Genomic DNA, 26,180 nt, shown 5'->3' with positions numbered 1-26,180 from the left:
TTAAATTATTTAAGGAACTTAAAAAGGGCCAAGCCAACATCAATTTAAAAAAGATGAGGATCCCACATGATGATGATAGTTGTGATAATTTGGGATAGCTAATCGCATGTACAAACAAATGCAGTGACGGGTCTGTCCCTTTCTGCTGTAAAGAGACAAATCTTCATTTGTTTGTGTGCGTGTGTGTGTGTGCCAGTCAGCACAGGCTGTGCATAGGTGCCTTCCCGTGCTGGTGCAAAAGTGCAGCCACATGATTCGTGCAAACTACTGTTCTCAGAGGAGCATTCCCTGACTAGTTTTGTCTCTACTAAATGGTTGTTACAGCAGAAACAGCAAATACCAACATACATAGATGCTCTGCTCCAGCTGTAACTACCCCACCTATATCTGACATTAGTGTGTGCTCTTCCACCCTAGAGAATAAATGCCCTCTCCGTAAGACAATGGCATGCCCATGGTATGCCTGCTCACAAGAATGGAGAGGCTGAAGTATTTCCTTCAGTTTGTGCACCATCAGACAGGGGACAGTAAATGTGGAGAGCTGAAGCAGCTCTGGGACATGCCTCTTTGTGCTCCATCTCCAAGTGCTAAGAGTCTGCTAAACTTAGTCCTGCTGCCCAGGGCATCAGCCATTTCAGCTGAGCTGGTGAGGGTTTGGCACAGATGATTTTTTCTTTTGGATTCACAAGGGGCATGGGACTGTATTGTCAAAAAGCAACTACATGCTGTCCTTTCCTGGAGACACTGGATGAAAACTGGTTTGTCTTGTACTGCAGGATGGTGCTGTAAAAGCTGTGTTAATGCATTTTGATGATGAGTAGCGGCTTTTGCTTTTATCTGTGAACCCAAATCATCTCCTTAGAAGATAAGATTGATGATAATCAGGAGCAGTGCATTAGCTTTTCAAGCAGGAACTTGGTAGCATTTGGGGAGATGATGTGAACTTTTTTTTTTTTAACCTCTGATCCACCACTTACAAATCTAGAAGGATGTGAGCCTGGGAAGGAATCAACATCTGCCAGTAACAAGCTTAAAAGCAGCAGATTGTGGGAACATCCATCTGCATTTGCAATGGTCTGGGTGCAGCTCCAAGACCCTGGTTCTGCAAATGTTATGGTAAGGGAAGAAGGGCTCGTTTATTGACTGTGGGAAAATGAAAGAAAGACACCACTGGGAACACGGAGCAAAGCTGAGCACACGTTTAAGTGTTTGAATTGTGGGGCCTAAGTAATATCACACTGGGAGTCAAAGGGTTTCTTTTATTGGTACTACCAGCAAAGGCAGAGCAAGCTGAGAGGGAAGAGACACAATAAAACTGAACATTCTGGTGAGTGCCTTAAGCAGGTTGCTTGTGCCAGGCAGGTGATACTCTACAAGGGACAAATGGTTACACAGATAAATTAAAACCTGCAAGAGGTAAGTTAGCAGCTATTCAGTTTTGGGTGGAGTAAATAGCATAGGGTTATCCACACTGGTGAAGTGGTCACGATAAAGAAATATACCTGCAGCTGGAAGTATGCCTGTATATAAATAACTAAACTTTGAAATATATATGGTTGCTGAAAACAAAAACACACTGCAGGATCAGGAAAGCAGAAGGCAAATAAAATAAATATATTGCTTCTGTTTTAAAGATGCACCACCGAATTTTCCCATCACTTTTCAGAGGACCTGCTGCGTGATTTCTTAAACTGTTGCGGTTTGGCACCAGAAATACCTTCGTGTATTTCAGGTAGGCAACAGGCAGCGCTGCAGTGAAGCACCTGTGCGCACCGGCCGGGGCCGGGGCCGGGGCCGGGGCCGGGGCCGGGGCCGGGGCCGGGGCCGGGGCCGGGGCCGGGGCCGGGGCCGGGGCCGGGGCCGGGGCCGGGGCCGGGGCCGGGGCCGGGGCCGGGGCCGGGGCCCTGCCTGCCGATCGCAGTGGCGACGCCGGCCAACGCAGAGGGCCTCGGGCCGCCGCTCTGGAGCGGGAGAGGCCGCCGGGGTGACAGGTGGGTCGGCAGGGACGGCAGGCAGCGCAGGCAGCACCAACTCAAGGGCGGCTGTTCTCCCCCCGGCGGGCTGGGGCGCCGCCGAGGAGCCGCTGCCGCCGCCCTCTCAGCCCCGCGGCGGCAAGGCCCGGTGAGCCGCGGCCGGCGCTGGAGGCCGGGCCGGGGGCGACGGTTCCCCTCGCAGGCTTCGCCGGCCGTTACAGAGGCGGCCCGGAGCCTCCGCGGGGCGCGCTGCCGGCACGGACCAGCGCAGGGCGCGGCTCCTGCCGCTCCGAGCCGTGCCGTGCGGAGCCCAGCCGTGGCGTAGCGCGGCCCGCCGCGGGGCGCCCTCCCCCTCCTCCACGGCGCGGTGCGGCGGGGAGGGGCCCAGGCAGACCGGTCCCGCCGCGTAGCTCCCGCGGCCGGGCGGCGACCGACAGCCGCGCCCGGCCGCTCGGCTCGGCGCGGCGCAGGCCAGGCAGGAAGAAGGAAGCTGCCGGCGGCGGGAGGGCGAGAGCAGCGGCAGCGGGTAGGCTTGGCGGGCGGGGGGGGCGGCCGTGCACCTGCCGTGCCGGCGGCGGGGGCGGAGCGGGGGCGTCGCCGCCCCTTCCCCCGCGGGGCCGCTCGGGAGCGGTGGCCGGGGGTGGGGGTGTCCCAGGCGCGGTAGCACCGGCTCTCTGCCGGTAAGGCGGCTGTAGTGCTGCCGGGGCTCAGGCGTTCTCCCTTGCGGCCAGCACCGCCCCCTGCTCTCCGTTTTTGTTTCCTTCACCTTTTGTCTTCCTCTTCCCCCTTTTATTTTTTTTACGTGCTTGGTTTGCTCTGAGACCCCCTTCCTCCGCCCCAACCGGCGGGCTCAGGCCTCAGAGAGGGTTTTATTTGGAGGCGCCCCTAGGTTTGGTAGCGCGGGGAGTCCCGTAGGCTTATGTCCCGAAGGGTGGGCGGGTGGGAGCCCGCCGAGCACTTGTAACCCAGAGGCAGAGACCAGCCCTGGGCTGGCACCGAGCTGCCTAAAACCTGCCCGTGGGGCTGCTGGAGGCTACAGGGTCTCGCACCGCTGGGGAAGGCCCGCCAAGGGAGAGGCGTGTGCCTGCCGCCTTCCCCTCGCCCGGCTCCTGGCCCGGCCCCGCCGGGTGAGGGTGTGCTGACCTCGGCCTGGGCTCGGGCGCTGAGGGAGGCTGGGTGCCGGGGTCCCGGGACGCACTTTTGGATTCACTGGGGGTTCACAAGGACTCTTGCCCCCTGCTTTTAAGCCAGGATTAACTGTTTTCTGCTTTCTGTGTTAAATGGAAGGAATATGCCCATTTAAGGTCCAAAGCTGATGGATTTGGCAGTTTATGGCTCAGGTGCAGAGCTGCTAGTTATTAAGCACAATATGCATTTGATCTGCATGTGTCTTAAAGGCCTTTTGAGTCCTTAAGGACACCCTGATGAGGACTTGCATTACCTACTGTCTCTCATACACGGAATTAATATCTGCCCTCCAGGGGAACTGTGCATAACCCGGCAGGGGCCAGGCAGGAGCTTCACTCGGTCTCTTCAGCACACAGCACAGCTGAGCCAAGATTTGCAGTGGTAAAAGCCAGTCACAAATGACTGTATTTTCCTGAAAGAGGGAGGGAGCTATGTTTCAGCGAGTGCAACGAGAAGCCTGAAGAAGCAATACAAAGTTTGGAAGCTAAATATGGATTCAAAGGTAAATATGAATTCAAGGTCAGTATATTGCTGTATACATTGCAGTACAACAAGGAGGAAGCAGAAGTATGTTTTCACTGTCAGGTGAAATAGTTGCTGAAAATGAAAGAACATAAAACCAGTTCAAGTGATTGAATTGGAGTTTGTCCTTGGGCTTCCTTAGTGAAAAGTAATATAAAGGATGTATTGGTAAACTACCAGTTACATGTTGTTGCCTGCTAATGTAATTTCTGAAGAATAGCTTAGTTTTAAAGTCTTGTTTAATCTACAGCAGGGTGTGATCTTTATAACCTGTTATCACAAGGTTTATTGCCACAACTTTCTTTGCTTTTGTGAAGGAAGTTTATTTGTTTATTAAAAGCACATGAATATCCTTCTCTGGGGACATTCAAAACCTGCCTGGACGTGTTCCTGGGTGACCTACTCTAGGGGGTCCTGCTCTGGCAAGAGGGTTGGACTAGATGATCTTTTGAGGACCCTTCCAACCCCTGACATTCTGTGATTCTGTTAGAGGAAGTTATGGATATGTAGGGACAGAGGTAAGTTATTGATGAGTAAATGAGAACTCAGGTCTCTCTGCCCGCAGTAGATAAAATGAAATCAGCTTCCATCAAGGAGACTTAGGGTGCATTTCTGTAAACACTGCTAGTACCCAGTTGTCTTTGCTAAGGCCTTGTGACTCTGGATTTATGGCAAGGATACGCTGTTAGGAGGTGGTGTGGTATGATCTGTGCAGCAGGTGCACAGATGTGCAACCTTGTGTGACCGCTTAGCATTGAAACCTTTTGTAAGGTGCATTGAAGCCTTTTTCAGCTTATGCTAAAGCTGTTAAATAGTAACCGGTTAAACAATTACTTTTCTATGATGGCAGTTGCCTTCTTCCATTATATTTTAAGGCAACCATTTAAAGAGGTTTATGACCTCAAGTTTTTGGTTTTTTGCTGGCCTCTCAGGTTTTTTTCCCAGTAGATATTTCTGTCACCTCACTTATTGTGGTCAGATTAAATAATAGTTTTGGTGTTTGGAATAAATGCAAGAGAGGGGAAATGGGGTTTGGGATCATGCTGAAATAGATCTGTTACTGCTGGAAGAAAAACTCACTCCTGCTCTGGGCTGCTTGTGCCCACCTCTTCTTCTTCTTGCCTTTCTTCTCCCGGTGGAGCTATCCACAGCGCATTTCAACCAAACGTGAAATTGCTGACAAGCAGATGTTGGTTTCAAATTAAGGTTCATCTGACCTACCTAGCTAGCCATGGCTGTAAGGGGCAGTCCCACCTTTATGCTCCCTCTACTTCAGATTCATCCTACCTAGTAGTTTTGTGGCCACAGAGTGAGTTATTATTCTCTATTTGATCAGCTGTTTTTCAGGGCAGGTTTTCTGCTGGATCAACCACCTGAACCATTGCTTTGTGTCTACAAGATTTGGCACAGAGGGAAGCAGGGACTTGCAGCTGGGGGTAGGAGAGGGGAGGAGGGTGTAGGATTGCACTTTCCCTAATCTCTGCAACCTCAGAGAGGAGGTAGGAAACTCATGTTTGGGTGGGAATGATTATGGGGCTTGCTGATTAATTGCACAACCAGTTATCTGATTCAGGGCCGGTGGGGGGGAGAGGAGGTGGAACATGCCAAACGAGATTAGCAAGTCAATTCACTTTTAGGGGAGGGAGGTGTCAAGCTGAACCAGGGCACTATGGAAAAAAAGAAAGGTATGACAAAAATGTGTTAGCATAAAGGAGCAGACCCTTGATCTTTTGGTGGGATACTCTGTTATGTGAAGGGTGGTAGTCTCCCCCCATTCCTGGGGAAGAGGCCTTTCAAGTTGCCAGCTTTGGCACAGTAGATACTGTTTGGTGTTGTCATTCAGCTGGCTGAGGAGGAATAGTTTTGATTTCTGTGGTAAGATGGGGCAATAAAGGTGAGAGGAGAGAGAGGCCTTTTCCTGCCCTGTGGCAGCCTCTAAAATTCCCAGGTTAAGACAAACCCTTGGTCTTGCCAGGCGTGTTTTCTTCAAAGGAGATTTTGCATTAGCTTGCCTCCCGTTGTTTACCAGGAGAGCTAGTCCTGATCCTACCAGCTTGCTGTCAGGAGCATGGCAGTGACTGGTGCTGGTGTTAAGCCCACTAGCTTGGCTACTGGGAGGGTAGTGATTATGTTGCAGACCCTGGTGTGTTATTTTGCATCCTGCTGGGCTGGCTCTGCCTGTTAGCACGCAGGGAGCCTTGGTTTGCACGTGTAAGTTGCGGTCACACCTTTTGCCTACAGTGCCTTTTGTCATCTTACTCAATAGTTGGCTCAGACGTGCTGTGAAATAACAGTGGAGCTAGTTCCTGTTGCGGTACCTATAATAAAGGGTACTGTACATCTTTTTCTGATGAGAGGCTTCAGCCCCTATCTGGACAAACAGGAGGAACTCTACAAGATTTTAAACCAAACTAAATTGATGCTGCCACAGTCTCACTCTTCCCTGCGTGTCATGTACGCATGTGAGCCTGCCTTCTCCCTTGTGCTGGATGAGCTGATGTAGGGAGTTCAAGTGGTGAGAAAACTACTTCCCCCCCCCCCCCCCCCAACTTTTCTGACAATGTTGTGCTTTGTGCAGCACTGATACTGGAACAGGGAAATCAGACTGGAAGGAGTGCTGGTCAAGTCTTGCTGGCGGCATTGTTCAGCAGCACCCACTCTCAAGCTGGAGGAGTCTCTATTCTGGACTGAAAACACTTCAGTCTATTTTGAACAAATTTCAACCTCATGAATGTTTCTGATGGGTTAAAATAGGTCTTTGCAAGGTTGGGAATTGCCTATTTGTAGTCTTTCTGGGACCAAAGTAGAGTGTTTTGATATCAGCTGGCTTTGGATCATGTTCTAAGTGCATCTTTCCCTTGTGTCCCCGCTGCTTTATACTTTGCTGACTTCTCAAAACAGATTATACATTATAAAATTCAGAAAAGGCTGCAATTTATATTGGCTTAAAATTCCCCATTACATTTTTTATGCCTAGAAGGTTAGTTATGTTAATTACTTTTCTCTGAAATAGATAATTGCTGATTCAAATGTTATGATTAGAAAATATTACCGTAACTCGATAAGAATATTTACTTATCAGCTTCTCTTATTTGAAGATCAGCAATTAACAAAGGCAGGGTGAAGAGTTTGCCGCGTCGTGACTGAAGGCATAAGAAAAAAACCCTGCAGGGAGATCAACTCAGCAGCGTGTCTTCCACGTCTGTAACTGCCTGCCATCGCAGGGCTTTGGGAGGATCTTTGTTACACATGCTGAAGAACAGATAACGTTGTCACAAGTACATAATTGTATCGCCTAAAGTTTGATACCAGCTGTAAAGTAGATGGCTCAGCTTCCTCCTGGGATTCGCTTCATCACTTCATTTTCACGAGATCAGTGGTAAGTCTTAAAGTATGGTGGTGATCCTTGTTTTGGACAATGTGAGTTTGTATCTGGGGAAGATGATACTGTTGCCTTCCTCTATTTTTGCTTTTTCGTGGCTTAATATATACAGCAAGAAAACATAGTCAGCTGTATTACAAATAAATATTGCTGACATTTAAAAAGTGAGATACTTTGTTGGGGGAACCCAGACAGACCCTTACTAGTCAAGTGTGCTAGAGAATAAAGCCTTTTGTTCTTTTCTTTGCAAGGTATGTATTTGAAGGGATAAAGTTCAGGGTTTTATTTTCAAGCTCTTGGGTGGGAGGAGTGCTCGAAGGTAGTGTTCTTTTCTTAACCAGAAGTGTATTTTCTCGCCTGTAATTTGATGGGTAGTATAGTTTTGTAGAATTACAGTTTTAATTCTTGCTACTGTAATACTTCAAACAAACAAACAAAAAAACCCGGAACAAAACCAAAACCTCTTTGCTTTAGGAAAACTAATCCTGGAAGTTGGATAGTATCAGTTCTCATGCTTTCTGAGATAGAATACTGAGTCAGTTGTGTGTGAATAACAAAAAAATAGTGAAAAACCAAGCACTTCCCATTTGAGCAATTTTATCATCACATGCTTTCTCTAGTAGAGCAGCAAGGACAAAGTCATTTCAGTTTTATCACTTGTGAGGATGTTTTCAGTTATGAGGGTGAATAACTCGGAGGGTAACTTTTTTTTTTTAAATGATTCTGTGAATATGTCAGAACTATAAAACAAGACCCTTGTTATGTAAAAGTTTACGAGACAGAAAATGATTGAAAAAGGTTCATTAAAAATTAGGGACCATAATAGGCTGTGTGATACCAGATTACCACCCAGTCATTCTTCAGGCTGTTAGAGAACATGAAAAAAGTTGTTTTCCACTATTCCAAGATTACCAATGGCTTATGTAATGTTTTTATGTAACTTAGTGCTAAAAGTAAATCTGAATAAAATAATTTTCAAATACTCTTTTTTTTCTTTCTTTTTATATCATAGGTATAGAGCCTTCATTTTCTCTCTCACTTTCTTGTTGTATGCCAGCTTCCATTTGTCAAGGAAACCTATTAGTATAGTTAAGGTAAGCAAGGTTACATCCTTGTTTAAACATCCTTCTACTCCTGTCAAACACGGAAGTCGTAATGTTTTTCAGTATTTCCTTTTGTGAAAGGCGGCATTAAAGTTTAACTTGGGATGGTTTAAAAGATGAAAAACTGATAAAGCTGGTACACAGTGACATTTACTTGGTAAACTTTAGTGAGACCACACCTAGAATACTGTGTGTATGTCTGATCTTTGGATTTAAGGCTCGAAACAGCTATGCCTGCACTTAATTCCTGTGAATTAATCCAATTATAGATCTTTAAGAGTTTACAGGTTTACATTCATATGTTTGAGAAAAGTTGCTTGTTACTGATGAATCAAACATGGTAAGTCTGCAAGACTGTTCCAAGAACTGTTGAGCATCATAGTCAAATTTGTTTGTTCCCGGTGGAGCTGGTGTCAGTAAGATAATAATTCTAGGTTTGTTAGTTTAATCTTTGGCCTGTGTAACTTGCCAAACACAAATCAAAGCCCCCAGGGCTGTGTTGTATATAGCTGATGAGTAACATTGGGCAAAGTAGCTTGGTGTTTGTGAAGAATTTTGAAATTCTGCAGTATCAGAAGTACCGGTTCACTGTAGCATTTCCTTCTAACCACATAATTACTCTTTCGTGTAATGGTGGCTTCACCCAGCAAAATACCAAGCAATTAATAATGGCTAACAATTTTACTGATTTCAGTGGGTTTGACACAGGTTCATATAGAGCTAGAATTGTTAAATTTGTTGCTGTGTGTGGATTAACAGTCACAAGTGAATTTTCCAGTTTGAAATTTCCTTTCTGTATCAGGGAGAGCTGCATAAGCATTGTGCTGCTTCACGTGAAGTGGAACTCAGCTCCTACAAAGAGTATGCTGCACGCATTCAGCCTGTCAAGAAGGCATCTAATGTATCTCAGTGCGGTTGGGAGCCATTTGGTAAGGGTTGGGGTTTTGTCTTTGGGGTTTGGTTTGCTGGTTGTTGGGTTTTTTTTCATAATAATGAGCTGAAATTCATAATTAGATTATTTGCCTCTTGCTATTTCTTCTTCATGTGTGGAGGGGTTCTGGAGATGTGTATGGGAGGGGTGTTTTGTTTTCCATGTTCTCATTGATTTTTCCAAAGAAAGTTAAGTTGTGACTTACCTTATGATGTCTTCACTGCTTAAAGTCACTTAAACAACTGACGTTATTTTGCCTGTTATAGCTGTGAGATGGTTTCAGTAGATCAGTTTTCAGTCAGAAAATGGCATTTGTCTTTAGAATATCTATTAATGAAAAAGAGGGTGAAGAATAAAATAAATCATTATAATTTTCTGCTGGTTTAATGCAAGGTCCAGCAGTCTTTTGCATGAAATTACTTGGTGTTTATCTAAATTGGAACTTTTCACAGTCCTTATCTGTCAGGAAGAGGTTTTTTTCTCCCCATTTTAATGGAGAAAAATGGGAGAATAGAGTTGACAACTTACTGAATAGCTTATGAACCTGCCTTTTCACTTAAATAGAAAAAATTTTGACTACTTACAATTAAATATGAATTTAATTGTATTTGAATTTAATAGAGATTTTGAATCATTCCTTGACACTTTTATCACTACTGAGAACATCAGTGAAGTAGAAAGTCCATTCTGTCAATGTGCCAGTCCATTCCAGTCTATCTAGCCATCCATTCTAATTATTCTTTAATTAACAATTAAAAAAAAAGCCCTACTCTGTTCAAAGATAATTAAAGATCTGAGCTCTGGGTTTTCTGTGGACAAAATTCTATGTATTAACTGCCTACTGGAAGGTAATCAGTCTACTGAAATTATTTAGTCCCACAGGTTTCCAGATGTATTGGGATGCAGTTTAAGTTGTTTCTTGTCCCTGGACCAAGGGGAGACAGCATTTTCTTGCCTAAAATACTAGTTAGCTTTCTTAATGGAGACTTCTGAGCTCCAGTGTCCTCCTTTTTTCCGTGAACACATAGGTTATGGCAAAGCTACCCCTGTGGGATGGCACTCCAGACTTGTTCTTTCAGCTCTGTTTTTCAGGCAACATAGCTGGCGAGCTGGGAGTAACACTGAAAGAAGGAATGTTTTAATAACTGTGACTTTATTCTTGAAGTCAATGGGAACTGTGGCTGCTTGCAAATACACAAGCTGTCTGTCTTGGTATGAGCTCAGGTCTCTTGAGACTAGACCTGGTGTTCCTATCTGGGTGGAGTCCCTCCTGCTCCCTCCATCCTGCCTGCAAATTCCATTTAGTTGTGATTATGGTCATTTGCTGTAGACAGCAGAACCCTATTTGTTTTTTTTTTTAAACAAGACTTCTATCTCTGTGCCTTATGAATAGTTGAAAATGAAATGCAAAAGGATTTAACCATTAAAAAAAAATATATTAAGCTGATTCCTTAAAAATGGTGGGGTTTTTTAGCCAGTTTGAGTGTTAGGACCTCACACATTTGCCACACGTCTCTTCACTTTTAATGAAGTCTGTTAAAGTTTGGGTTTTCTTTTATCTAAGGACCTGTAAGAAAAGGGCACCTTCTTAATTACTGATGTGTCTTCTCTTCCAAAATGCTGTTTTGAATAAGGTGGAATTAAGAACGAGTCTAGCAATATTTTCCTAATATATTGCAGGCAAAAGGGTCAGTTGTAGAGGTTTGGGGTTTTTTTTTGTTAAATAAAATGTTTTGCAAAACGCATGCTTAAGTCTAAAAGTGCCTATTGAAAATTAAACGTTAGTGCATGTCACTAACACTTTTCTTGTAATATGTAAAAATGGCTGGGAAGTTATTGGTACATTTAAACTGATAATTTGTTTTAAAATTATTCTTAGACAAGAACAACTACAAACAGTTACTGGGAGCACTGGATTACTCGTTTCTGTGTGCATATGCTGTGGGAATGTATTTAAGGTAAACCTCACTCTCTTGGGAACTTGCTTTGTTGCTTACTGTTAGTTTATGAGGCTTGTACTACTTCTGAGATAGTGTCCTTTCGTATTGTAAAGCTTCTGGTGAAGAGACAGAGCACTTGGTTGCTGAGGGGAAAAAAACCCCACATCCTTCTGAGTCCCCAGTGGTATCATATGGGTTGGTGTATAGAAAGCTGCTTACCTGCACCCATCCTGACTGCCTTGTACAGGAATGCTTTCCAACTTGCAGTCTAGCCTGTCTTTCCTTCCTATGGAATATAAAGGAATATACGCTGGAATATATGTCCTCAAACTTCATCAGTCTCCAGTTTGCACATGTAGATTAAACTGGTTGTCATGGCTTTCTCTGTAGTCAAAGGACGGAAGCAGACACCTCCTAAAAAATAATACCAAACCCATCTTAAGGTGTGCAGTATTAGCTGCTGTTTGGAGTTGCTTCTTTTTATTGACTAAACCCAGAACCTTCATAGCTAGAATCATTAGGAGGGGAGACAAGTCTCACTTTAAATGGCCAGGGACATGTCCCGCCTTAGGGGTCATTTGGAAAATGTAAGTGAATGACTTCCAGTGTGCTCCAGGTGAGTGTCTCCCTGAAAGATGGTTGTGCAGATGTCAGCACTTGGCAAATAGTGAATGTGAAACGTTTGGGGTTTTCTTCTGTCAAGTGCTAAAAATTGCTTGTTTGCTGCTGTGAAGGAAAACAATAGTTTATTTACCAATAAAGTTTCTCCTCAACCAGAATTTAACAACACAAAATATTCTTTATTGGTGAAGGCTTGGGATATGATCTCATTTTTAATTACTGCCTTTCTTTTTGTTTTCTTCCACATTCTAAGTGGAATAATAGGAGAGCGGCTGCCTATCCGGTACTATCTGACAGTTGGGATGCTTGCTAGCGGACTCTTCACTGCAATGTTTGGATTGGGTTATTTCTATAACATACATAATCTGTGGTTTTACATAATGGCCCAGGTAGGCACGGTGTTATTTAGATACTGTGAGTTTCCATGGTGCTGTTTAGTGTTGCCTTGGGTTTTTTTCAGTTACGAGCAATGATTAGTTGTTGGATGGGAGGATGTAAATGCTGGCGTACGTTGTCATTGGCGACAGGCAGAAATGATAGAGTGGATAGCCCCAGGTTTTATTTTTGAAAAATGTTTTTTTAGTGGAAGAAGTCTTTGCAAACAAATTAAAGCGTTTCAGTCTGTGTCAAATCAGTGATCAAATCTTTGCAAGCCTAAATGTGGGCGAGTTTTAAAACAAATGTATTTGCTTTTGTCAGTCTGCCAAGACCTGAGTGACACATCCTGACTTTTTCTGCAGGAAAATTACACTTATCTGCTAACGGTGAACAGTCTCCCACATTGGTGTGGCTGAGAACAGGCAGCTTCCCTTAACGAGATTCATTGTGTGCCATTTTTCAGAGCACTTGTAGATCTAATCAGATGTCACCAGAATATTTGCCGTTGACCTAAAATGGAATTTAGGTCACAACCAGGATATGATTAGCACTTCTCAGTCATTTTTGACAGGTCTGCACTGCTGCTTCCTTGGTGTTATTGCAGCAGCACTTTCACCACTGGCACATTTGCACGGCATTGTGCAACGTGGCGTGCTGCAGCGACGCTAACTTGGGTACTGCAAGCTTTTATAACCATTTCACTGAGTCATCCATTTAACCATGGCATTGCCCCAGCACTCTTGGCTTGCATGGTTTCCAAGTCAGGAACTGGCTTCTTTAGGGCTAAGCTAACGTACCTCTGCCAGTGCTTCGCTGCAGGGTGTGGCCAGCGAACCCTGTAATACCCAGGGTGGTCTGGTACCACCAACCTAATTGGTTTTTTTTGTTGGGTAGAGTAAGGTTCTTTTGTTGCGTGTTCAAGTGCTCATTGTACATGTGCATTATTGCATCATGATCTTTGTGTTAATGTGTGATTCTAGATAAGGAGCTCTTTGGGATTTGCAATGAGTTAGGGTTATGACCTGTGTAACATGGAGGCTGAAATACTTCTTACTTCAGCCTGAATATAGTAAGTTAAGTTTCTCCTCAGCCTATTTACAGGTGTCTGTTGGCATTTTAAAGTTAATGTTCAAAGCTGTCCGGTCTCCCCTAAAGTTTTCTGGTTTTCTGCTTTGTTTGATCACAAACATGCTTTGCTGTGTGTTCAAATTGAGGTAAGTATTATACTGCTATTTGAGTGTGGGGAATTTGTTTCTCTGTTCAGTTCAGTGCAATGTGATTTTTGGTAATCATGTGGTTGAATCACAATCTTTTGTGTTTTAAATCATAAAATAATTGGAGAGATGTAGGTAGAGGGAAGAATCTCCGTAAAACATAGTGACTTGTTTATTCTTTGAAAAGAATGCTTTCAAAACCCCCCACTAAATTTCCTTTTCCCAATGAGGCACTTGGCAGAAATTGTGTAGGAACCTGACTTATTATAGGGTGTGGTTTTTTATTATTATTTTTATATACTTTCAGATAGCTAATGGGTTGGTGCAAACTACTGGCTGGCCGAGTGTCGTTACGTGTATTGGCAACTGGTTTGGAAAAGGAAGGTAAATAATACATAATCCAAAGTTTTGGAAGTACAAATCAGTATATTCTGGGCTGTAATATAGTCAGTTTAAGTATCTTTCTTTTGCTTCAGTGTTTTTTTGGGATGAAACAGTTAGGTAGATCTTTGAGAGGAGTTTCCTTTGTTATGCTGATTAGTTTATGTATCGGTTTGAAATATTCTCTCTCATGTCAAAGCAGTGTTCTGTGGTAGCTCTTTAGTCTGGTGTTTAATTTTTCAGATGAAATGTTTCAGAATTGAATTAAGAATAATTCTTGCTAATATTAACAGTCTAGAACTGCTTTTAATAAAGGCTGTTATTATGCCATTTTAATGTGGAATTTCCCATGTTTTCATTTGTATTTCAAAGCAGCTGTCAGGGTGTAATTCTAAAAGTATCTTTTTGCCTAATGTCTTTTTTTCTAACACACTTACAGAAACTTGAAAATTTAACTAAAAACCCCCAAAACATATGGCAAATGATTTAACCTTTCTGTCACTTTCTTTAAATTGTCTTCTTTTTTTTTCCTCTCCTTAATCCTGCATAGACATCACTTGTAATGTTTATTTTGTCATACCATACAGGAATTTTCCATAAATTTTGCAAGAGCTGCGTGCTAAATCCATTGGCTCTGATAATGGTTGATGCATGTAGCATATAGTAATGTGCTATCCATTTAGATACGTACCACTGAATGAACATTATTGTCAATCGGTTCAAGAGAAGGACATACGAAAATTAGGTATATGCTTGCTATGGAAAATCATGGGATAGTTAAGAAGATACAGGTTCAAACTACTTTTCCGTAGTCCCTGCAGCCTTTTTGGTGAACGTTACAAAATATGGAGAATGATAACTGTCATACAATACTGAACAAAATTGGTGAGTCTGTGCAGAACAAATACGTTTATTCAGATTCTGCTTTGTGCAAAAGCAACAGCCTTTACTTCCAGGAGGCCGCATGGTGTACTGGTGGATAGGGCTCTGGTTTGAATGTCAGTGATCCAGTTCTTGTTTTCATTTTGCTACAAAATCCGTGAAACGTGAGCAGACCTCTTAGATCTTTTCTTCAGCCAAAGGAAAAGATTTCGTTTAGTTCAAGTTAGGATGCTCCAGGTAAAATCCTGCTGAGGGCAAGGCAGTTTTCCTGTGACTTTCAAGGAAGAAAAACCCTGCTGTCGTGACTTCAGTAGGATTTTTGTGGTTTATGTTAACTCAGCTGGAGCTATTCTACAGCAGCTCTGATCTGGGATTTCCAGGCAGACAGACAGCAGTTTGATGTGTCTGTTAGCCAAGCTTGCACAGGTGTTATCCTCTAGTAGTGCCTAGCAAGTCCAGAATGTGGTCAGAAAATATTGAATTTGCTCTACTTATCCTATACAGATTGTTTTCTTCTGCATCATAAGTCTAACACATCCTGAAAGCATCAGATGATCGGTGCCATGTGTTTGCAGGGGGACTTTCATTCCCAGAAGCATCAGAATTAGCATGCACATGCTACACAACATCTGCATATTTGTTTTTATCAAAGAAACTCTGTCAAGAAGTATCCAAGCCCTAGTGGTGCCGTAAATGCTATTAAATGCAGGATGAGTTCTGTCCCACACAGGGAAGTATTTAGAACACTTCTCTTAATATTTAGGTGCCTTGAAGCTGGCAGATGAAAGACTGTAGCATAAAGAAGCGGTCAGTTAAAGAACAATGATTGCAAATATTTCTGTAACACCACAGATGAACAGTCATTTTTTATACACTTTTCTCAAGATAGAGTAATGCTTATTGTTGGAATAATAAGAAATGTTTGTGGGTTTGTTGCTTTTTTTAAATGCAGGAGAGGTTTGATCATGGGAATCTGGAATTCACACACCTCAGTGGGAAATATCTTGGGATCCTTAATTGCTGCTTATTGGGTGTCTGCGTGCTGGGGTCTCTCCTTTGTGGTGCCTGGTGTTATCATTGCTGTGATGGGGATTGTTTGTTTCCTGTTTCTTATTGAACGTAAGTGCTTTAATGGGGTAAAACCATGGAGGGCTTGTCACGGGTGAAGAACACCAGCTGTTTAAGCTGAATAACCCAGTGCAAAGTATATGCCTCAAGCTATGCCAATACTTAAAGAGCTGCTTCCTAGAACACTAGATGGGGAAGAGCTCGTGTCTGTCTAAAGAGTTTATACGCTCAGACTCTGGCATACCTGAGAGTAACAGTTCAGAATTCAGTCCGCTGCCCTGTCATTAGTTCCCTGTCTTTATAAATTGTTCAAATGTGTCTTAGCAGAATGTCTCACCTGGCTGCAGTGAATATTCTGTGCTACCATTCAACCCGTGCCATCTGTATTCTGTGCTATGAAATAGAGAAGTCAGTTGATAGAGCAAATTTTGTCACTTTAAATTAGAAATTAAAAAGGAATGCCCTGTCTTGTCCCTGCGTTGGCCCAGATGTATTAGTACAAATGCTTATTTTACTGTAACTGTCCTATCTCAGGAAGTAAAAAGTTCTGCTGATACAACTAGAATGCTGTAATGAGCTGAACTGCCAGAATATAGCACTTAACGTGGTCATAGGATGGCAAGGGTACCATGGAGCACACTTTTCTTTTTCTCTAAAGCTGCAGTTACACTTTTCTACCAGGATTACTTCTGTGTTACCTGTAGTGTTGGTAAATTACACTACTACTGAGTGTTTCAAGAGATATTTGTTGTGCTTGTTTTCACTATTAACTATGCATGGTATTGTATTTCAGATCCTAAAGATATAAGTTGCTCCTGCACACCATCCAGTGTAAGTGAATGTTTTTTCTGTTTTGATTTTTGCCTCCTAATACACATTTTTATTATGTTAGTTCTGGAAATCAGATAATCTGCATGGCAGTTTTGTGCCAGGCTGTTATAACTGACCCTGTACTTGAGGGAATGATTAGTCTTCTGTGCTTCGCTGTAAACCAGTAGCTTACTTTAAAAGCAATGTGAATCAAGAGGTGAATGAGTTAGTTTTAACTTGTTGCTTTCTCCAGTCAAAAAAAAAACAACTTTAAAGTTTTGGAATAGATTTTCTTACTACAGCAAACCAAGTAAAACTGTTCATCTTTTTTTGAGTTTTCTTACTTTCCTCCAATTTTCCTAGGCATCTTGAGAGCATTTTGACCCATCTCCTGCTGTTGCCTTCCTTGCTTAGTATGGCATAATGAGGTAGCTGCCAACCATATCTTCTGAAGGGTCTCGCTGTTTGAGAACCCTATATTAGGCATTGCAGAAAGAGCAAACAGCCCTTTTGCTGGCATAACATTGATGACCCATGCATCTGTGGGCTTGGGGATGGAAGGTGGGTTGTTCCCTTGGATAGAGAGAAGGACAGTAGGAGCACATGGCTAGAGAAAAGAGGAAGCAAGAGATAGTTTTGAAGCTGGGGTGAAGAGATTGGAACAAAGTCGGTCTGTGACAGTGAGTTTAGTCACGATATTAAATACGGCCTTTATTTAATCAAAACTGACATTAATGAAGAGCTGTGAAAAGGAGAGAGAAATGCTTTAGTTCTTGCAACATCACAGAATAATTTAGGTCAGAAGGGACAGGACATCTGGACATTGTGTGGTCTGACCCTCTGCTCGTAGCAGGTCTAAATTTGGCGTAGGGTCAAATTGCTTAGGGCTTGCCTGTCATATTTTGAAATCCTCAAGGATGGAGATGCTGTTTATACATAGATTTTTTTTTTTTTTTTAAATATACAGTGAGTTTTTAGAATGCACTGATCACATGTTTCACTGGCATCAAAGCAGCGGATCTTGCTATTGTATGGGAGCTTGTATTTTAAGGGCTTAAATTTTGGCAAGGTAGTGAACTTCACTAAGCTGTAAATATACTATCACACACAAACTGTGGAACACATACAGCCTGGATCACAAGAGAAAATATTACTCTCTTGACAGAAGAGTTTGAAAATTCAGCATCAGAGATGGCCTGCTTAAGGCACTGTTGATGTAGGATTGAAGTGTGTGTGTGTGCGCAAATGTCTGAGCTATCTTTGAGTTGCTTAACATTGCATGTATACTTCCTTGTGCTGTTGTAGCAGCAAAACTCCTAACTTTTAAAACTGTTTCTAAAAGCAAAGCTTTCTCTTTTAGTATAAGGTTGTTCAACCACTGTTTTAAAAGTAGGTTGGAAACGGTTAAGCTCTGGTACCAAGATGTTTGCACAATGCTTTTGAAACAAAAGTTTGTAAGACATTTTACATACTTAAGTTTCGTAGAAAGCCGTGTCAATGGTGAAAAGATGTTCCTTAGAAAGCTTTAGCTAACTATGTGAGAAGATGATTCCTGTCTTGCCTTGAGTAGCTGTAACCCAAGAGGAGGGAGGCAATCCAAATAGAATGAGAGAAAAATAAAAAGCAAGGAAGGGGGACCAAAGAAAGAGAGCATTAGGAAGACCAGCTGTGTGTAACTTCTCATAACAGAATGTCATTTGTAGCCCAGTTTCATTTAGGAGTGTGTTTGCAGGTTCACCTCTGTTTCATGTTCTGTAAGACTCTTGTTTGTCTCTACTGTAACCAAAACCTAGGATGTTGTTCCAGGCTTTTTCTCCTTTGGCTCCCAGGGACCTGTGGGCAATCACGTCTGCCACATTTTCAACTGGTTCTTTGGAAGAATAGTAGGGGGAGATTGGCAAAGAAGGTCTTAAGGTTTCCCGTGTGTGAAGGCAAACGAGGGCTGTTGGGGGAGGTGTTGGAGCGAAGGTCCCAAGGGAATCCCACATACGTTCTCCAATGCTAGGCGATTGTACATGGAAATTGCCTGCATATGGAGGTATATGTGAACTATACCTTTTAGCTGCAGCTCTCACAGGTAGATTGTACAGGGATGGTTGCTGGTTTTTTACACAGCACCCCTGCCCCGATAGTTTCAGATAGATGGCTTTTTACATTTTAAATGCTCTCATCTTCTTGAATACTAACTGAAGGCAGGTTCTCTGGTCTGTTATCTCTTCTTTACCAGTTAATGTGTTTGGGTTTTTTTTTTTCTCCTCATATGAAGTACTTCTGGTAAAACTTCCGAATACTTTTAATAGTCTGTGGAACTCCTATTCTTAGTTTGTTACTATAAGATAAGGTGTGCTCACAGTGCACTTGGTATTTTTCATTTAATTCTCTTTCATTTCCTGAAGGTAACTTCTGGCAAGTACAAGAATATTTCAAGTGACTCTTAGAGACTCCTAACAGGAGGCTTTTTTTTCCTTAGCTTTTAAGTAGTTCAGAAATACTCCCATGAATATTTCAACTGCTGTTTATAATATCTAGAGCATAACGTTTGCAGAATTTGCTCTTGAGCTTTATGGAAATAAATGTTTGTTACTAGTTTCAAATATAACTTTAATGGAAAGCGTAGCTAAAGAGTTCTGCACAGTATGTTGCTCCTGTGTCTCAAGGAGCTGGTATAGAAAAAATTGACATTCAATATCTACTTGCCATGGTATTTTTAACAAAAAAAAATAGTATTTTAGGAGCTTTTTTCCCCCTTCCATTCACTACCCTTTCCCTGAGACCCAGAAAAGGGCTAGCAGTTGACCTAATCTTCTCTGGCACCAGCAGGATCACTGCTCCGGGCGCAGTCTCATTGTGTAGGGGTGCATTTGACCTTCTGTTTCCCTGGAAACCTTGCTCTCACAGCAAAAGGCATCACTTCTTCCTTCCCTATTCCATATATTCATATCTGCAAATCTTGTAGGAGGTTTATAAAAGTGCTTCCCCACCTGCCTTGGACCCTTCTCAGATTGTCTTGGGAATCTGTATGCCATTTGAATTGCTCTTGAATACCTCTCTTCGGACCTGTGTGGTCTGCAAATTACAATGGACTCTAAATCCTTAGTGAATAGGGCTCACAGCTTCTGTTCGCTGCGGGGAGGGTGGTTTTAGAAGTTAAGGAAACTAATAAGGTAAGAACAGAAGTTCAGGAAGGTCTCCTACAAATACAGGTGTGGTAATGACAATGACTGTAAAGAAAACTGATTGATAATTGAAGGAAGGTTCCTGTAGTAAAATAGACTGTGTTATTACTGGGAACAAAAAATTTCACCCGTGTTGTACAAGGGGTAGAATTTGCTGGCAGGCATAAAATGCTAGCTGTCCTTTTTTACTCAGTCATTTCAGTGACAACCTGAACACCCTGTGTGCTTTTGCAAATAGTTAGAAACGTTTCTTTTCTAAGATATTAAAGAAACATACAACTTGCATTGCTCACAAGGCTGTAGTAGCTCAGTTTGGACAGACGTCTTAGGAGCAAGCAGCTCTGCCAGTTGGTGCCAAAAGCCCAGCCCTATTGTAAAAGAATGAGGCCAGTTAAATTTAAGCACAACTGAAATAACTGCTCAACATGAGGGAAGGATTTAGGGTAGATTTATATTAAGATTTATAGATCAGATTCATCTCTGTGTGATATCGCTCTCTTGTATGAATTTAGTCTACTGTTTATTTGCAGCATGTTCATGAGCCCAATATTTCTACAGAGTTTGTAGTGGTGAGTAATCTGATTTCATTGAGTTGTCCAGGAGCACAGATGGAGAGTCAGGCACAGAGCCTTGGATGTGCAGTTCTTGTTCTGTATTGATTTCTTGCTTCATTTGCTTGTATTTACCTCAGCTCTTGATTTATGAATCTGAAATTTGTTTCAAAACAAATATTTGACTACAATAAAGAACTTTTAAATGCTAGCATTGGAGGCTTAATCTATGACTTTCCAAAAGGCTGTACCTATGACAAAGGCAAGAAGTCAGTGTGCTTCATTAAGCATTGATGCACTTTCATAATGAGAGTTAAAGAGCAGATTTAATGGCATTTGTGAAATGTGATGATTTAGAACGGGTTTTATTCTGTCTCATCTTTTCTCCCTGTTCCTTTCCCCTCCTCCTCCCCCCTAGGTAAACATGTTAGTTACAGTATGTTCATACAGACCTCTCTTTATGTTCCAGGAACTTTCTTTAACCTGACTTTGCATTTCCAGGAAACTTAGCTCTCTTAAGCTCCTGTGGCAAAATACTTGTGCATTTAAAAGATACCAAGCTACAATTTTTATCTTCTGAAAAGGAGAAAGAAGTCTAAGTATTAAATGTTTGGCCTCTCAGTCTAGTCCTTTTCCCCAGACATTTCCTCTTTACCACAGGAAATCTTACTTTTGACAGTCAAATGAAAAAGTCTTTCATTTTTTTCTCTGCTGAGCTGCTGAATAAAGATGTAGATGACTTGTCTCTAGATAATGGATTTTCTTCCCTACAGATTATTGTAAATCACTTTTTTGACAAGAGCCTAATTTTCTGTAAGATAAAATTTAAAGATCTGTTATATCAGACCCTGGGGGTTCGAGTGTTGTTTGTTTGTTTCAGGGAATGCACAAGACTGCTTGTGCCTCAGCTCTGCATTGAGCAGAAGAAATACTTTAGTTTATGCTCAAAAATTTTTTGCCATTTTAGAAGGATTTGGTTGATGAATGGCAGTTTGTCTAAAGAATACTGCAATACATATTTTTGTTGGGGAAGAATTACCTAGTGATTCATTTTGAATTAAAATGGTCAGTGAGAATGGGCATTCTTTTTTTATTTGTGGTGGTGGGTTTTGGGGGTTTCATTTGGGGCAGGGCTTGAGGTTTTTTGTTTTACTTTGTTTTTTTAATGTGGCATCCAGAGTGTGATTAGACATCTCGTTTCTGAGAAGTGCACAGTGCCTCTTGTGGTCTTAGCATTAGGTTACCCCTGCCTGACTCCAAACCTACTTTGAAGCTGTATGTTTAACTCGGCGGACAAACCTTTGTGTCCCCGGTAAATCTTTTTAGACCAAGGATCTCAGAATTATGTTTTCCAATGAATGGAATTTTGGTGTGAACTGATACACTTATGCATTTGTTACTAAGTAGTGTAAAGAGCAGGTCTGTCTGGGGCCTAAAATACAACTTATTGCCTCAATTTCTGTACTAAGCATGCTGGAGGTGCTCAGACTCTTCATTAATCCTCCTACCCACAAGAGCACAGTCCATTTCTGGGTTAGAAGAATATAGTGAGCATAAGCTAAAGGCATAAACTTTTATCGTAAAGGGATAGGGAAATGAAGAATCAAGATTTGCCTGAAACAAGTCAATTTCTGTAGTTGCTACCAGGATCATCTGCTTATGAGAAAAAACCTAAGTTTGCAATGTCAATGACAGGTCAGTAGAGGAAGAAGCAGCTAAAGATGTTAAGAATGGCATGACTGTGCTCTGAATTCAGTATGCTGCCTCTATATAAAACCAGTATGAAGTTAGCCTTCAAACAAGTTTGTGATTGCGTTTTATGTACATTGCCATAGGTCTCCATAAGAACTTTAAAAGCCCAAACTACACAGTCGTTAAATTAAAGATGCTCCGTTTGGGGTTATGTTTACGTTATAATGAACAAAGACTTTCATAGCAGAAAAAAGATTGACACTAATGTAATCCTTTAAAGAACAAGCAACGAAAGTATGGGTGGTTTTTGTTTTGTTTTTTTTTCCAGAGTTCTAAAACCTTCCTGAATGGTGCATCTCGATTCAGAGTCCAGATGCCAATCTTAAATGCTAAGGAAACCAGTGGACCTCAGGTAAAATATAAAATATTGTTGTAAAATAGTATAGAAGACTTCCTAAAGGTCACGTGGAATATTTATGGTAGATTTACTATTAATAAAGATTGCTCTTCCTTTTATGATGCTGAAATCTAGTTCCGTCTTCATACACAAATGTAACTTCAATCAAGGGAAGTAAGCAGCATCTCACATAAATACTGCAAGCCAAGATGAACAAGACAGCGTGCTTACTCAGTTGGTCTGATCTTGTGATCTCCATACAATTCCAGCAAAAGTAATGCACTGCAAAATATTTTGAAGATAGCCCATTTGACTTTAAACTACTTATATCGTGTTCGTCCCATCCTTGCAGTCTTGCTTCTCTCCCTTTTTAATGTAATAGATCTGTGTACTTAAAAGATTATACATGGAGATGGAGAGCTCTAAATATGAGCAATTCTTCACAGAAGTCTTGCTTAAAACTTGTAACTGTAAGTGCTGGTAATTCGCACTAGAAACTGAATTCTGTATTTCCTCATTTGTGAGCAAAAAAGACATTTTACCTTGTGATGGACATTAACTGAAAATTCTATTTGAAATATTGTATTTGTATTCAGTGCACTTGGCATATTGTATCCTGAGAGAACTTTTTTTTAACAACTTTCAGACTTTTACAGGAAAATAGGAACTTCCTGTTCTTTTCATCCTTTGTCCATAGAATAATAATCAGCATTCATGGGATATAATAATCAGTGTTGATGAAAAGGTTTTGAAATATTTTCAAAGGAAACACTTTACTCATAATTTTGATCAGTCCAGCTTAAACCCCCTCTGTACTGAGTTTATTTGTGTTCGTTTTGAGCTGCCCAAGAACTGTCTCCAGCCCAGAAACCCGGTGGCAATATTATTTCACAACCAGCTGGAAGATAAGGGAAGAAGATGTAAGAATATCAGCAGGTGTCTTTAGACAAGTCACGAAGACAGAGCTAAAATATAGTCGGCAAATTAGTAGATAAAGATTTCTCTTTGAACTCTGCTAGTGCCTCCACTGTCAGCCTGTGCAAAGAGTCCGCACAGCAAGTGGGCGAGGAAAACTTACCCCCTCCCACAGTCACTGGTGCTCCCTTGTGAGCAGGACGGAGAGACAACACAGACAGCGAAGCGTGAGGGCACTTGCTGGCAATCCTGTCAGTGTTCTTCCTGCCCCTTGCCAGATGGGTTATGTGCTCGTAATATGGAGTCCTAACAAGGCTTAAAAAGAAATGAATAAAAAATTAAAAATCCTTGCTTGTCACTGTTTGGGACCCCCTGATTTTCTGACAGTGACAGAAGATAATCTTTCTGCTGTCAAAGCGGAGTTGAACATCTTTCCTTTTTACGGTCGTTGTGTCACAGTTATGCTGAGCTCATTATCGCAGTCAGCTTTTGTGCCTGTTCAAACAACATATGTTTTGCATTTATGAGCTGGTCTCCTCCAAGCACACTGGAAAGGCAGCTTTTACTGATTTTTCGTTGACCTCTTCAGTTTCTGTAAAAAGAAAGCAAATATTCAGGATATGCAGTGATTGAAAGCAGAATGTGGTTTTGGCTGCGTGACCTGAATGCCTCCATGCTCATTACTGCTTATGTAAGGTTGGCCTCTTAAAAATTACACAAAATTGAGGGATAATGAATCCTACCCCAGAGATCAAGAGTGTGCTGTATGGCGAATCACAGCCTATGACAAGCTGGCGAGGCTGAACAATGTTATCTCTGCCAAGCACAAACTGCTGGTTTAGTTTATCATTTAGCTACATGAAGCATATAAGTCCCATATTGTCGATAAAAGTTTCCAGCATGAGTTGTTAAATAAGTTGTTTGGATGTTGGTCACTTCCACTTCAGTATTTAACCCACTCTTCTTAAACAGGCGTAGAGCTACCTGTGTGAGAAATGAGCAGCATTACCTCAGGCAATCCGGGTTAAGTTTGCTGTGCAAATTGTGCAAGAGATGCTCACTTAAGACACGATCTAGAAGCGTCTTCTGTTGAATCCAGTGGGGAGCTTCGCTGCTTAAGCTCTTCTTTTCTTCTTTTCTTTCTTTTCTTTTTTGTCTCTTTTCTTCCCCCTTCCCCTCTGTTTTCTCTCCCCTCTCTCTCATTCTCTCTTTTTTTTTTTCCTCCCTCATTTTTCCTTTCTCTTCTTACCCTCTATTTTTCTTTCTCACTTTCTTTCAACCTGGCTCTTCTTTCTCTCTTTTTTTACTCTCTTTTCTGTTTTGTTGAAGTATAAATAGCTGATGGTTTGAATTGCTACTGTTAAAAACAGTTCAAGTTTTGAAGTTGCTCCAGTAATTCAGAAGATATATACTGATGATGATGGAGTGACTTATGTGCCATATCATAGGTTTACAGTGCTATGTCAGAGGTCCCTAGATGTTTTTCCTCTCTTCTAATTAATGCTTTATCAAGGTGCAGGGTCTCCTGTAAATCCTGTGTCCTGTCTGCCAATCCTGTACAAACATTTTGGATGCTGCATGGTAGCTTCTAAAATTATGCTAAGTGTCTGGGCTCAGGTGCCCAGTTGGTTCCCTAGTGTCTTCTCCTAAATGAAGTTTTTTAAAAACAGAATTTATTTAGAATCACTGAGAATAAAATGTCAGGATTTAATTTGTCCAGCACTGCTTATTTTTTTTTCTTTCTTCCTCCATCACCTTACCAAATATTAATCAGAAAGTTTTTATCTTTGTGATAACTACTGGTAATGAAATTGCCTGCTCTTTTATCCTTACTCACCTACAGCCAAACATATATTTGAGGCTTAATTCTTCAATAAGGCTTTATTCAAATGCACAAGAATTAGGAGAAAGAAGACAGTATGTAGAATGCAGCTGTTGAAAGTACACAGCTAGGTAAGCTGCTCAGCGAGCAGGTGAAAGTGAGGATAGCTACATCCCATCCTTCTTCTCAGCTGGAAAAGAAGTACTGATGACTATTTATTCCTGAAAGTCCACAATAGAACAGAAACTTGATTCCATAATGGACTGTGTGCACTCAGACAAAACCAGACTTGTTTCACCTGGTATTCTGTATATAATCTCTTTATATACTCTCTATATCCAAATCAAGAGATTTTTAAAAGCCGTAACTTTCTGTGATAAAACAGATAATTTTTTAAAAAATTATTTTTTAATTATTCGATTCCTTGATGTGTTTTGATGCATTGTTCCTTTCTTTTTCATATCATGTTGCTGGGGGAAATTGCAGGATCCAGAGATGCAGCATTTACTTACTGACAGTGAAAATTGCAGTGTGTCACTGACCTCCAGCACTGTGGCCACTGGGGAAGGTAGACATGGGACATCAGCTATCAGCTTCCTTGGGGCCTTGCGAATACCAGTGAGTACATGTGCTGTTCTTGCCTATTCCTCTTAGGATTAAATTTTGTCTCAGTATTCATATTTCCATGAAGTTCTAGATGGAGTGGTAGATGACATTAACTTTGCATCACGAGCTTTGATTGGCAAGTCTGGTGTATATAGGCTAAAGCAGGTTCTGGTACACAAGAGAAGGTGTGCCCCTTGCGGAGGAGGAGTGAAAATCAATACCAGAGTACACCCTTCCCCAGTAAGCAGATAGCGTAAGCTCATTGGTTGCACCTTAGAAACTACAAGCGTCTAGGCTCCAGTACCCATGTAAATGGCTTCCCCCCAACCCCCATCTTTTTTACCAGCAGCCTATGATGCAAAATGCTTTTTTAACCTCATTCTTTAATAATATTGGGCTGCCCAGTCCCCTGAGTTGGAGGACGACGAGCGTGGGAATGGTGACTTTCCCTTCGTGACACTGAAATTGTGAGGGACCAGCCGTATCAGCTGAATGTTCACTAGTCCGTGGGGCCTGATGGGATTCACCCCAGAGTACTGAAGGAGGTGGCAGATGCTATGGCAGGGCCCCTCTTGATCATCTACCAAAAGTCTTGGGACCCTGGGGAGGTCCGTGCTGACTGGAAGCT

At 41.9% G+C, this 26,180-nt stretch overlaps 1 protein-coding gene across 1 annotated transcript in view; it reads left to right on the top strand.

Moving 5' to 3' along the window:
* Positions 1–7,006: 7,006 nt before the first annotated feature.
* The window catches only part of SLC37A1 (solute carrier family 37 member 1), a 34,418-nt gene continuing 15,244 nt past the window's right edge, over positions 7,007–26,180 (top strand). Inside the window, exons 1-11 of the mRNA XM_086482201.1 lie at positions 7,007–7,062; positions 8,078–8,159; positions 8,971–9,097; positions 10,979–11,057; positions 11,914–12,049; positions 13,560–13,636; positions 15,468–15,634; positions 16,377–16,414; positions 20,100–20,138; positions 22,141–22,224; positions 25,433–25,564. Coding sequence (XP_086338327.1) covers positions 7,007–7,062; positions 8,078–8,159; positions 8,971–9,097; positions 10,979–11,057; positions 11,914–12,049; positions 13,560–13,636; positions 15,468–15,634; positions 16,377–16,414; positions 20,100–20,138; positions 22,141–22,224; positions 25,433–25,564 — 1,017 coding nt within the window. The remainder of the gene's footprint in view (positions 7,063–8,077; positions 8,160–8,970; positions 9,098–10,978; positions 11,058–11,913; positions 12,050–13,559; positions 13,637–15,467; positions 15,635–16,376; positions 16,415–20,099; positions 20,139–22,140; positions 22,225–25,432; positions 25,565–26,180) is intronic.

Source organism: Leptosomus discolor, chromosome 1 (assembly GCF_034619465.1).
Source record: "Leptosomus discolor isolate bLepDis1 chromosome 1, bLepDis1.hap2, whole genome shotgun sequence".
NCBI classification, from domain to species: Eukaryota; Metazoa; Chordata; class Aves; order Leptosomiformes; family Leptosomidae; genus Leptosomus; species Leptosomus discolor.
This window is presented reverse-complemented; position numbering and strand designations above follow the sequence as displayed.